Source organism: Panthera onca, chromosome C1 (genome assembly GCF_046562875.1).
Source record: "Panthera onca isolate mPanOnc1 chromosome C1, mPanOnc1 haplotype 2, whole genome shotgun sequence".
Classification (NCBI taxonomy): Eukaryota; Metazoa; Chordata; class Mammalia; order Carnivora; family Felidae; genus Panthera; species Panthera onca.
This window is the reverse complement of record NC_138346.1, coordinates 125,465,794-125,479,730: the sequence shown is the minus strand read 5'-3', so window position 1 is coordinate 125,479,730 and position 13,937 is coordinate 125,465,794. Positions and strand designations below refer to the sequence as shown.

The 13,937-nt window shown below is 50.9% G+C and overlaps 1 protein-coding gene across 1 annotated transcript; it reads left to right on the top strand.

Moving 5' to 3' along the window:
* Positions 1–835: 835 nt before the first annotated feature.
* TAFA3 (TAFA chemokine like family member 3) lies at positions 836–10,325 on the top strand. The gene is made up of 6 exons (XM_060623523.3): positions 836–1,131; positions 2,380–2,433; positions 3,753–3,868; positions 4,550–4,699; positions 5,583–5,707; positions 6,814–10,325. The coding sequence occupies exons 3-6, from the start codon at positions 3,754–3,756 to the stop codon at positions 6,823–6,825; spliced, it is 402 nt and encodes a 133-aa protein (XP_060479506.3). The 5' UTR covers positions 836–1,131; positions 2,380–2,433; position 3,753; the 3' UTR covers positions 6,826–10,325.
* The last annotated feature ends 3,612 nt before the right edge of the window (positions 10,326–13,937 follow it).

The window sequence follows — 13,937 nt, the reverse complement described above, 5'->3', positions numbered from 1 at the left end:
CTCTCAAAATAAATAAATTAAAAAAAAGAAACAATGTTTAGATTTTATTTAGTTTATCTGTAAATTTAAATTAAAAATTTTTTTGATGTTTATTTTTGAGAGAGAGACAGAGTGACAGTGGGGGAGGGGCAGAGAGAGAGGGAGACACAGGATCGAGGCAGGCTCCAGGCTCTGAACTGTCAGCACAGAGCCCCATGCAGGCTGGAACTCACAAACGGTAAGGTCATGACCTGAGCAGAAGTCCCATGCTTAACCACCTGAGCCACCCAAGCGCCCCAACTTATATGTAAATTTATTTATTTTTTTTAGTTTTTCAAGTTTATTTATTTTGAGAGAGAGAGAGTGAGAGAGACAGAGCATGAGCAGGGAAAGGGCAGACAGAACCAGAGGGGGAGAATCCCAAGCAGTCTTCAGGCTGTCAGCACAGAGCCAGATGCAGGGCTTGAACTCAGCTGTGAGATCGTGACCTAAGCGGAAATCAAGAGTTGGAGGCTTAACCGACTGAGCCACCCAGGCACTTCCATATGTAAATTTCAATAACTACTTGTGGTTAGTGGCCATCATTCTGGATAGTGCACTTCTAGAATCTTCAAGACTCAACCCCCCTGGAGATCTTGGCAATCCCTCCTTATACTCGGCCCCCCCCCCCCCCAGAAGCCACAAGAAGGAGAGTTTTCGGGGACCTCTCTGGCTTACCCGGCCTGCACCGGGGAGATGTTCACCCAGACTGCTGCGGCGGGGGCCTGCCGGGCCCTCCTCGCTCTTCTTCCGTCGGCCGCCAGGGGCCGCTGCGCCCGCCTGTGCCCGCCCGCTCGCCCGCCGGGAGCTGTCCGAGAGGAGGCGGTGGCGCCCGCAGAGGGGCTGGCGGAGCGGGGGTGGCCCCCGGCGACCGGGAGGCGGCGGCAGCTGCGCGCGCCCTGGCCTGCCGGCGGGAGCCTCGGAAGGACCCCGCCTGAGCCTTGCGGAGCGGCGCCGGGCACGACCGTGATGCCAGTTTGGCCGGAGCCCCGTCGCCTGCCGGACGCCGCAACTTGGTGAGGGACACAGGGCTCCAGACTCGACACGCACCCAAGCCGGCCGCTCCGGCCCGAAGTCCGCCTTTCGGAGTCTTGGTGCCGGACTCAGAGGCAAGTGGGCACCGCCGTGGGGCAGATAGATCCGGAGGGTGGGGGCTCAGAATTTGGAGGAGTGGGCGAGCGCTGGAGGAGGCCGGGAGAAGGCAGTGCAAGCTTAAAGGCTCTTGTGGTCCACATCCTCGACTCCACGCTGGTATGCGGGCTGCTAACTCAGCCTCCCCATAGCCTGCATCTTGGGTTTGGGAAAAACAGCCTGGCAAACTGAGGCAGGAGAGTGGAAGCCCAGGAAAATCTCAGAAGCTTCCCTTCCCCGCCCCCTCCACCGTCTCTCTGAAGGAGGGAATAGAATTCCAGAGAGCTCAGCCCAAATGCACACTGCCCATCTTTTGGGTCTTAGGGCTCATGGGAGAGTTGGCTTGGAGGGTGTGGCAGCTCAGAGAGAAAAGGGATGAGGACTGCCTGAGAGAAGACAAAGCTGGATTTGTAATGATGGGAATGAAGGTTCCTGAGGGCTACGGGGAGAGGAGATACCTACTCAGAAAAGAGATAAACCTTCTGGGAAGCTCTTGCCCGCGGAGCACACTCCTGGGGTATTGGCACCACTTCCTCCATCCGTCCCCATAGTCCTCTCTGGGCCCCACCTTCCCACCTGCCTCCGCTCCACCTCCCCTCAGAGGCTGAGGGATGAGAGGCCATAGGGAGAAATGGAGAAGCTGTTGAGCTGGGACCCCTGAGGCTAGAGACTGAGAGGAACCCCATTCTAGCCCTCTGGAAGGGAAATGGGGGTGAGGGTGGCAGAGCTGAGCCAGCTCTGTGTGAGTCCAGGACAGGGGTGCAGTGAGGGTCGGGGGTAGAGACAAAAGGATTCAAGACCTTGGGGTCTTTTCCAGGTGTCTCTTGGAGCAGAATTCTGTCAGAGCCTGCTCAGGAATCCTTCACTGGCCTTCAGCTCCCCCCACCCCCCCGCCCCAAGGCCAGAGCGGAGATAACTTTGATTCCTAGACCCCTCCCTACCATCCACCCCGCTTTACCCCCACCCCCATCCCCCCCATGGGGCAGAGGAACCCTTAGGTTGCTCAGGCTAGCTGCCCTACCTGTTCCCACAGTCTGCAAGGATCCCTGCAAATTCCTAAGGCAGAGGAGAGACTCTGTGTCCTGCCTGCACCTTGGGGAAGCATCAGAATTGGCCTCTACTTCAGTGCCACCCCTTGTCCTTACCCGGGCCCTCCCTCACCCCTACAGGACCATGGGCTCCTTCTAACCCTTGCAGACCCCAAAGAGTCTTTCTTACTTGTTCAGGTAGAGTGAGCCTGAGGCCAGTGGATGAACAGACAGAAGCTGAAAGATCCCCAAAAAGGTGAGTGAGAAGACAGTTGACATGGGAGAGAGTTGAAGTGGGGATGGGGGTTGGGGGGAGGGGTGGTACAGAAATCAAGCACTCTGTCCAAAGTTCTGGCATTTGGCTTGGCCTCTGGTGTTCCCAGGATGGTGCTGACACCTGAGGGACCCCAATAATGTCCCAAGGGGCCAGCAGTGCAGCAGAGAGGATGGTCCAGGCTCCTTCTATGCCTGGGCAGCTCCCTGCTGCTCTATGCCTCTGCTTCCTTGGGATCCCCTCCATTTCCGGTTCCTCCTCTGGGATAGATGGGAGGCGGGACCCATCAAGGATGGGGGAAGAGGAGAAGCAAAGTGGTGCAGGAGGAATAGGGCAGGCTTCTGCGCTCTGGGCCTCTGCCACCCAACATGCTGCCTGGCCTTGGACAGTCATTTGACTTCTATTAACTATTAGCCCTAGTTTCATTTCATTTCTTTTTTTTTTTTTTTTAATTTGAATCTGTTTAAATTGAATTGCTACCACATTCCCACAGTTCAAAACCCGAAAAAATAAAAAAGCAATAGATAAGTCTCCCTTCTACCTCCATCTCTCAGCCAACCAGTTCTCCTTTTTGGTGGCAATCAATGTTACTATGTTTCGTTGGTACATTTTCCAGGGCTAGCTTATGCATATTTAAGCAACATATATAATCTTTCCCTTTTATGCATTTAATACACACCATCCTGCACTTTGCTTTTTTCCCCTTAATGGTGGATTATCGTTAGAGATCATTGCATGGCTCAGTACCTAAAGCATTTCCTCAGTCTATTTTATAGCTGCCTGGATGTAACTGCATTTGTACAGATGCTCCACAATGTATTTAGCCCATGCTTTATTGATGGCTGTTTAGGTTGCGTCCAGCCTTTCGAGTATCAGTTTGCTCATCTGTCAAATAGGTACAAATAATCCTACTTTGTAGGACAGTTGTGAAGGCTGCAAAAGCATGTATGTGAAGTGCTTGGGTCAAGGGCTCAAAAACTGGGAGTCAGCAGTATGGTTCCTTCTGTGTCACAGCCCTCCAAGGGACCATGTCTGGTTCATCCTTCAACACCCTCTTAAATGTTATCTCCCCCACAAAGCTGTCCGTGCTTTTCCCAGCAGGACAGTCTCCCTGCTCCCTTTCCCTACTGTAGAGCTCACCACTTTGTATGGTTTGTGCCAGGCCGGGAGTTGCCTGGGGACAAGGTGTGCATGTCCTGCCCACCTCTGTGCCTCCCAGAGCACGTGGCACGGAGGTGCTGGGGCTGGACTGCGGGGAGCTCCTGCCCAGAGTTGAGCAGGGTGTGTGCTTCGCTCCGCAGGATGCGTGAGAGGACCTCTCAGAACTGGAGCACGGGCCCCTGGCTGCTGGCACTTTACCTGGCCTGGCTGTGGACCCTCCTTGCCTCAGCTTCCTTGCAGCCGCCAACTCCCACAGGTTTGGGGGAGGTGGCAGAGCCTGGGACAGGGTTTCTCAGGATGCCTGGAGAGCTGGACACCACCCCACCCTATTCCACACAGGCAGATCTCCGAGGCTGAGGGTGCAGATTCTAGGGGCTCTGACTCCTTCTCTGGTTTTCGCCCAGGAATATCCACCCCACCCTCTGCTATCCCAGCCCAGAGAAGGTGTGGGCAAACCCCTTGCTCACCTTTCCTTCCAGGCCAGAAGGTGTTCTGCAGGGAGAGAGGCCCTGGGGTGGAGGCTTAAGTCTTGCCTCCTGGCCTAATTCTGTGGTTTTCCTTCTGGGATGGCTAAAGCCTGTGTAAGCGGATGATCCTCTCCACGATCCTCTCCACGCATTGTAAGCCCCCGGGGCCCTTGCCCTCAACCGGACAAAACCAGAGGAAGTGGGGGCTGGTGAGGAATCCTACCTCTCTTCCACCCAAGGGCCAGGCTCTGCCAAAGAGGGCTGAGTGTGGCCTGACTGGGGAAGAAGGAAGGATAGGAACACTGAAGCAGCAGGAGGATTTCCTGTGTTTCCTCCTCCCCTGCAGTTGGAAATCTCTGAACACCCCTCCCCTCGGCGGGGAGGAGGGCCTGGAGGATGTGCAGGGCAGGTGGGAGGGGAGCAGGGTTGCAGGCCTGGGCTGGGCACCTCATCTTGTCTGGCCACTTCAGTCCTTGTGAAGCAGGGCACCTGCGAGGTGATTGCCGCTCATCGCTGCTGCAACCGGAACCGCATCGAGGAGCGCTCCCAGACTGTCAAATGCTCTTGCTTTCCCGGCCAGGTGGCCGGCACCACGCGGGCAAAGCCCTCCTGCGTGGACGGTGAGTGAGAGGCCGGGACCCGGCGGGGAGGGCCCGATCACAGAGATGAGGAGGTCTGTCTAGGCCACACCATCTGCTCGGGATATGGTTTCATACCATCCCAGGGCTTTGGCAATCAGTCTCAAATGCTGGGTACCTCTGGGGGGAGGAGGGCAGACGGACCATCCCCACATCGTCCCTCCCTCTCATCCACATTCACTGCCAGGCGCTACGCAGACGCATTCTGTCACATGAATCCTCTCACATATCCTGCCAGACTCACACTTAACTCCCCCAGACCTTGACCTCTCCTCCTGCGCCTCCGAGGTCTCTTACACACACACACACACACACACACACACACACACACACCCCTGCCCATTCTCCTGTGGCCTTGACCTTCCCCTCACATGGACACAGATGTTTCACTCACCCCTCCCCCCCATGATTGCACCCATGCTCGTATGCTCACACTCACGTGACCATGTTGTAAACGTGCCCACTTGTGCTCACATGCACGCCTGCTTTGCACTCCTGGTCTGTGGAGCCCTTTCACACTTGCTCACATACACCAAGTGGGTATGTTGAAGACCGTGCCTCTCTGCTAATGCCGTGGTGACTCAACTGAAGGGTTCCTTGGAGAACTTCCCCTGCCTTTGCCCCGTGCTGTCTTGGCTACACGTAGGGGTCAGTGGGATTGACTTTGATACGGTTGTGTGCCCCAGCCTCAGCCTGAGTACTGCCTTTCTGAGCAGCCCGGAGTAGGGGAAAGACAGGGGAAGGCAGGGCTCACAGCCAGCGGTGTGCAAACTTGCACTTCATTCCGCACAGACTCCCCACCCTTGACTGCACGCTGTACTCCAGGACAGCTTAGAGCTGCCCTCACTGCCTCCTGCTCCCACAGCCTCCATCGTCCTGCAGAAGTGGTGGTGTCAGATGGAGCCCTGCCTGCCGGGGGAGGAGTGTAAAGTGCTCCCGGACCTGTCGGGATGGAGCTGCAGCAGCGGACACAAAGTCAAAACCACCAAGGTATCCAGCGACGGCCACTTCACCCCACCCTACGCTTCCCCTTTCACGTGGGCTGGAACCGGGGGCACAGGAGCCTGGGAGTCTAGGCTGTCGGCATCCCAAGGGGAGATCCGTGAAACATGTGGGCACATCCCTGGTCAGTCCCCTGGACTGTGTCGACTCCAGGGACTGGAGTTAGGGCCTCTGGATTTGAAATCTTATGTGTCCTGGGCAAATCCCTAATGCTCCATATGCCTTTGTTTCCTCTTCTTCCCAGGGTGAGTCTGACTCCCAGAAAATGCAGGTCCTTAAGAACGAAGTAGAGAATTAGGAAATTGTTCAGATAATTCTGAGGGGAATCTCTGCCCACCCACCCCTGCTGCAGACCCACCCCACCCCCGGGATTAACTCCCTGCAGCTCACACCTGTCCTCCTCTCATCTTACTGCAACAGCACCCAAGAGGATTATTCCTTTCATGGTTTGCTGCCTGCCCCGCAGAACAAGGGGTAATTAAAATGTTATCAAACTCATTAGCAATTCCATGTGTGTCATAACTAATCAGTTGCATGGCTCTGTCATCAGCATTTGTGCAGATCAGTGACACTTGGGGCAAGCCAGAAGCCTGCCTTCTGCCTTCCCTTCCCACCACCACACACAGCAGACAAGCAGACATGTAAACAGAGAGGAGAAGGTGGCCTTCAGGGTTCTGAAGAGAGCAACATATTCGTAGGACACAGAACAGGAGGAGTTACGGCAAGAAAAAGTGTGACTAGATGTAAAGCAGAGCATCCTGTCTGCAAGCAGGCAAGGGAGACGCCATCCTGAGTATAGTCAAGACCAGAAGACGGCGAGACCCGCCAGAGAGCTCGTGACATTTGTCACTGTTTTATAGGTTTGGGTTTATAGCCTATAGATTGCGGTGTTTGCAGTTTGGTTAGCTACTCCAAAGCAAGCAGTGGTGAGCGGTGCTTGATTTATGTTTGTGTGGGCCACGCCAGCCATGCTCTCCCAGCCTGCACTGCTTTAGGGAGAAGGGATCAACAGCAACGACCTTTATATGACCTACATCTCCTGGGGAGTCTTGGGCATTCCCTTCTCTAACCTTCCCCCATCACCCGCTCTCTAGGTCACAAGATAGCTCCTGGGGTCATGGCCTGGACAAGACAGCTTGACTGAGCCCTGGACTGAAGAATGGTATCGTTATCAGCCAGCAAACATGGAGATTCACTTACCTGGACACACGCCCTGTGCCAAGTGCAAGATCACTTTTTCCAGGGACATTTCAACTGAGTTGCTCAGCCGATAAGGACGGATCTCCGGCCACATACCTAGTGTTGTGCTGGGTTCTCCTGGGGGACCCAGAAGAAGGTCAAGATACCGTCCCTGCCCTTGAGGGATGTCCAGTCAAATTGGAGAGTTGTGAAAGACAATTGAGCTAATTTAGGTTAAGACACTGTGTGCGGCTTCCGGGTCACATGCTGTGGGCCTGTTGGGGGTGCGAGGGTGAGACTCCCACAGCCCTTCAGCCACCTCCTCACCACAAGGCATGAAGACAAGAGGTCACATCCACCCCCCTCCACTTCCCTCCCTCACATGGGTCTGAACACCCAGCAAGCTGCCAACATGCTGAGGGGAAACCCCCTCCCCTTGATGAGAGACCAGCTGTATCTCATTTGCATGGGACCGGGTTGACTTGGGGAAGGAAAGCTGAGATGAAGCCAGTCAACTTTCCAGCAAAGCTTCTGCAGAGGTGTGGCCTGGTTTGGGCTATTCATTGGGTATGGGACGGACAGGACCTTAAAATTACCACCATCCAAGCACCTCAGGTTTTTGTTTGTTTGCTTATTTCAACAGATGAGGAAGCTGAGTCCCTGAGACTAAGATGAATTGGTCAAGATCTCCCAATTTGGGCTCCCAAATCTCTCAGACCTTTCACTTAGCCCGGATGTGGGATTCCAACCTGGGCCTTCCATGTTTGCAGGAACAGGAGCCTGCAAAGGACTGGCAGGAGAGCAGCACCATTTTTCTTGGGAGACGCCAGAACAGGTCCTTGTTATTTGAAGTAATCCAGAATACCTAGATGCTAGGATGTGGGACCACCGGATCTCCACTCTGCCTTCAGCCTCCAAAATTACTAACAGCCCCCATGACAGCCCAGAGGTCACTTGGCCCAGTTACACCTGAGATACTCTGAGCTGGCAGCCCTATTGTCTAGGCTGACGCATCCCTCCCTGAATGCTTAGGCTTGTATGTAACTCCCAGAGGCTCTGGCTTCAGGAGAGGCTCTGGGTGGAGTCCAGAGATGGTCACAGTCCTCTCCCTTCAAAGGCCCTGCTGGGCAGTAGAGGAGCCCTTGCAGGGCTGGATGGAGACTCTGTCCAGGATTGAGGTTTGTCAGAGTCAGAATGACACGCAGGCTTCAGAGACTCAGAGATACGGGCTAGTTGGATATCTCATCAGTAAAAGAATTACAGGCTCAGTGACTGTGAAGATGAGCTGGGATCAGCTGGGATCACCAGGATCACAGGGCGTGTGTGGAAGGGAGTGGAGCTCGAGGGGAGGGGTGTCAGCAGAGACCAATGTTGAATTCTCCCCCCCAGAGGATGGGTTGAGGCTGAATCTCAGCCTCTCCCTGCTTCTTTCCCTTCTTCCCCAAGCAGCCAAACCAAGACTGTTCACCCTACTCAAGGGTTTATCTTCGTGTTTGTATTTAGTTCTGCTTTTGGTAATGGAGTGGGAAATGATGCCAGCTTCTCACTAGACTGTAAATATCAGAACTCTGCCAACTTTGAATCTCTGCACCTAGTGGTGTCAGGGAGTGGGGTAAGTGAAGGAATAGGTCAGAGGTTGTCATCACTTCCTTCAAGACCAGGGAATGGATTAAGGAACTGGCAAGTCTTCTGGAAAGGGCCAGATAGCAATTATTTTAGGCTTTGCAGGCCACTGGAAGTCTCTGACCTATTTTTCTTTGCTGCTGTTTTTTTTGTTTTGTTTTGTCTTTTTAAAAAGCCTTTAAAAAATGTAAAAACCATTCTTAGCTCAAAAAGCTGTCCAAAACCAGACCCCAGGCCATTTTTGGAAGGGTGCCTATCCGATGAAACTTTGAAGGCAGGCCATCTCTGCAGCTTGGGATTGCCTGCCAGCCTCCTGGCCTGCCTTGCCTGCAGTGGGAACCTGAGCATGAGGGCTGAGTTGGGTTTTGTTTTTCTTCTAATGTTCCTTGAGAGATTGGTGAGTGAATTATTTAGGCTACAAATGAGGCAGCTTTAGCAGAGTCAGACAATAAGAGCCTGCTCTCCTGGAGACCAGGAGGGCTTCTCCACTCCCTCCCCATCCCTTGAGACTGTGTCCAGGAGGCAGAGGTAGGGCGCCAGCCCCCTGCCCATCTGCTGCATCCACAAACGACTGGACTATGAACCAAGAGAATGGGGGTGATTTTGTGTTAAATTCCCCCACTGCCCCCACCTCAACTGCCAACTTCCACCTGCTCCCGCCTCACCCAAGGTCCTGGTTCCCTGACCCTCCCTGATGTCCCTCATCTCTGCTTACAGAAAAAGCCTCTTTCCTTTGGCATATGCTGGAATTTGCCTCCATTTCCTCAAGACCTACTCATATATTTATTTGGTGGGCTTTGAGGGGTGTCCCTTACACAGCCAGGGGAGCTCCACACAACACAAGAGGGTGTGGTGGAGAAAAGAAAGCCTCCCACTTCCAACAGTAGCTCCCTAGGGTCATGTTTCCAACTAAGTCAATATTAGTGCACGTTTTGTAGCAACTTCAAAGGCAGTTTAGGAATGCAAACTAATTTTCCTGGAGCATAGGGGTCCTGGAGTCATTTGTCGGTGGGCTGGACTCTCCAGATTCTCTCACATTATCTGGTATCCTCACCTCCTCAGCTGTGAGGCCTTAGGAAGGTTGCTGACTACCAGAGATCATGTGGCTAATTTCTGTGACCTCCTGGCAGTCTCATTAAGGTCTGAGAGTGACATCATAATTAATGGTCCCAGACAGTTGCCTCAGGTTGAGGCTGAAGCTTCCTAAAATCATAAGCTTAGAGCTAGAAGGAATTTTAGAGATCAATGAGGCAACTTTTCCATTTGACAGATTTGGAAAGGGAGGCTCAGAGAGGTTAGGTGATTGGCTCAAAGTCACACAGTATGTCCTACCCAGTGATCCAGACAAGTGTTCTTTACATGCCTCTGTACTCCAGTACAGATGAGGAACCTGAAAAGAAGCCAGGATTGTAGCAAGGATGGATGTGAAGGGGTCTTATTCTAAAGTCTCCAAACCCTGTGAGTGCAAGGGGACAGAATGAAGAATGGGAAGCCTTTAGAGAAATATACACAGAAAGAGAGAAGTAAAGACAAAAAGGAGGGACTGGGATAACTCATTCAGACGAACATCAAAATATCAAGGCACAGCACGTAATAGAAGAAAACTGATGCCACACCCAAAATAGTTGATTTTTGTCCTTTTTGGAGGACATAGTGTGAAGGCCCTATCAACCTTTGGAATACCTGTGAAGCCAGTCTTGATGACTTCTGGCTTCTTTAGATTCTAGTGTGGGAGACTGCAAAACTAAGGCCCGTGGGCTGAATTTGGCCCACTGACTCCTTTTGCAAATAAAATTTCATTGGAACATCACTGCTCTCACTTGTTTGTTTTGTCTATGACTACTTTCCTGCTAGGACAGCAGAACTGAGACATTGCAAAGAGACCATATGTCCCAGAAGGCCTAAAATATTTACTGTCGGACCCTTTATAGAAAACTTTTGCCAATCCCAGCCCTAGTGTTTTAATTGAATCTTTCTCAGTACGTGCCTGCAATCTGGAAAATGACAACTCTGGGTTGTGTATTTCTGGGTTTGGGATTTCTTGGAGGCTGTGCTTGTGTCTCCTTTAACCCTTTCCGGTGCCACTTGCGAGACCTAACAATGGAAGAAATGAAGTCACAAAGGCTAAGAGGCCAAGAGAAAGACTTTGAAATAGAAGAATGCTTCCTTAGCATGTTATCACACCCCAGGTCAGTCAGCTCAGTTTATATTTTCCAAATTCATGTAGCTTCTGCTTTTAAACTTAAGGAAAGTAACTGCATGTGCTGTGTATATACATATGCTGCTGGTGTTTCTGTGCATCTGTGGATTGGAGTATCTCCATGCCCACAAACAAGGCTGCTACTCAAAAATATATAAAAACTAGATTAGCACAGAGACTGACTAATGAAGACAGATGCCAGCCTGCATGTCAGACCAGGGCATGCTGGCTACACATGGCTCAGCACACGACTGCATGTTCCCACTCCACCTTCTGTGGCTGAGATGTGACTTCAGAACAGGAGAAAGCTCATTTCTCTCTTCCCCCAGTGTGAGCAGCTAAGCTGCTTCCTGACTTCCTTGGGCTTGCGATTCGTCCCTGAGTGTGGGTTGTGGATCTGGGTGTGTGCACAGGTACAGGAGCTACTGGACTCAGGTGGCTCTAGACATTGTATTTGTAATAGTCACGTAGACTGGGCATAAGGGGGACCAGGCAACTACCTCTTAAGCCTTACGTGAGGCTACAAGCTCCTTTTTAGACTGGTTTAGGGGGAGAGGGTTCCAGCCGTTTAGAAGTCTGGATCGATCCACGTGTTTGGCAATCCATCATCGCCTCTATTAGTGAATGTCTACCATGTGTTAAGCATCATGCTAGGCTCTTTATATAGGTAACAGTATGTTAAATGGGACTTTCCCCATCTCAAAATGTGGACAGAGGCTCCAAAGTTTGGAAAAGAAAGCTAGGTATCAACTATTCTTAACTACCCCCACATTCTAATCAAGATGGTAGAGTATTTCTACAGATTTGTAAAAGGAGTGATCAATAGTCCATTACCCACCCCCAGAATATATAAGAGAGGGCTAAGAGTTCAAGTAGAAAGGCAGGTGGTAGTGATGATCTATCTGGAGAGGATTGCCACTTCCTCCCTTCCCCAGCCAAGGGGAAGATTTAGCTGTTGATCCTTACCATACCCTACTTAGGGGGATTGCAGAAAAGAACTCAAAAGAGCTTGACTTAAATCAACTGGACAGTGGGGGACAGAGGGACTCAGGCCTGAAAATGATCTAAAGGTCAGTGGCTATGGTTGGCTTGCGGTCCTGGACAGTAAGCCCAGAGAACTCTCTTGGGAGCAAGCTGCACATCCAGAGCTCAGCAGACCACAGATGTTTGTATGTTTTCCGAGGGCCTATGCGGACTGCCCAAGAGGGCTGCCTGGAAGGGTGAGGTAACCCCAGCTAGGGAAAGGCCACCACAAATCCTAGGGCTGAGAGGGAGTCATAGGTGGCCAGTGAGAGGAGGTAGTGCCCCTGTCAAGAGACCTGTAAGTGGGACATACGCAGCAACAGGGCATATTCCAGAAAACCCGAGACAATGTTCCAGAAGACAATGTCCAAATCCTGAGATGGAAAAGAGACTTAGAGAAACTCACAGACATGAAACAACTTGCTCAACATCAGGCAGCTAATACATGGCATGTGGCAGTTTTGTACTGTGGTGGTTTGGGTAGGTTGAAACAATATTTCCCAGAATTCTCTTCCCTGCATAGTTCCAGATTAGAGTTGCTGAAGTTGGAAGGCAGAGAAGTGCAGCAATAGCAATTACTCTCTGAAGGCTGTCATGATTACAGGTGCCAGCAGGTTCCAGGCTGTACTCATTTTCCCTCATTCCACATCAAGCTTTTCTCAGCAAATCTAGCCCTTCTGACCCACAGCAACCCTGAGCCAACCCCCAGATGGAGAAGAAACAGTGTCCCACATAAACTTCTCCACCAGCTCTTTAGATCCTGCTCTAACAGTTGGATATGCCTGATTTGAGAAGGTTGATTAGTGACTTTTCTCTGATCTTCCAACTTTTCCATTCATATGCTTATTTCCCTAGTTTCTCCAAAAATGTTTAAAGCTTTGTTCCTCTACAAATCCCTGATTACACAATTACTGTTACTATTTCTCCCTTCCTGACGGAGCCCTGACTAACACCATTAGTATCATTATCAAATTGATAGCAAATGCCTTATAGGTAGTAGAAATAGTTCCAGAGAATAGAACCTTGAGGATGGGAATCTTGAGTTAATATGATTAGATTTAAAGGCATTAATGACCCTAATGCTCATGGTAAAGGAGACACTGGTAGACCATGGCACGTGGTGGCAAGACAGGTACATTAGTTACCACCTGAACTCAGCTAGAATTAGATACCTACAGTAGGCAGGGCTCTGGGTGACCAAGTAGTTGCTACCACTGAACAATGTAATGGAAATAAAGAGTACAATAAGGTTAGTTAGTTGCTTCTGAGTGCACTCAAGAACTTGGAGAAAGAAAACGATAAGCAAAGGGCTGTAAGTTCCCAACTCAAGACATACGTAAGGGAGCAGGACTGTTCTGTGATTGCCGTAAAATAAACCTTTATTTCCTGTAGCTGCAGGATTGAGATTTCTGAAAACCAAACTCAAAGTAGCCAGGTGGCAGTCTCTACATAGCCAGGTGGCATATGTTAGTCCCTATGTTAATAGGATCATTTTTTGTCTCCCCCGGGGGAGACATCTTTCTCTTGGAAACTAATACCTCTAAATCAGTAGTGCCCTAAGTTTTAGGAATGAGAAGTAGCATTTTGCTAGTGAATCGTTAGGGATAGGAATGAGAAGAACCACTTCTATTTCCACTCCATATTGGTTCATTAACACATACAATGAGGCTATTATGGTGGGAAATGTCAAGCAGAAGCGTCTAGAATGGCCTGTACCTACCAGAATGGTAAGTGGTATCATTCCCGGAGAGATTACAGACATGAGTGTCACCAGCAGGACTTGAAGGATGTGGTAGTGGTGATTATCCTCTCAGCTTGCCTGTTTACTCTGTGTAGAATACAAATAAATGGGTTTTGGAGAATAACAGTGCATGATCATAAACTTCATCAGTCTGACTCCAGTGTCAGCTTCTGTTCCAGACATGGTTTCTCTACTGGAGCAAAGACATCCCTTGCACCTGTTATTCAGGTATTGATCTGGAAAATGTCTTTTCTTTGCACCTGTTCGTAAAGATCAACAGAAACAGTTTACTTTCAATTGACAAGGCCAGCAATACACTTTCACACTCTTTCCTCAGGGCTCTGTCAACCACACGGATACCATGATGTTGGATGGACCTGTTGAGTAGGAAGCAGTAAGTGCTCTAGACACTTTGGTAAGACACATGCATGCCAGATGGTGTAAAATAAATC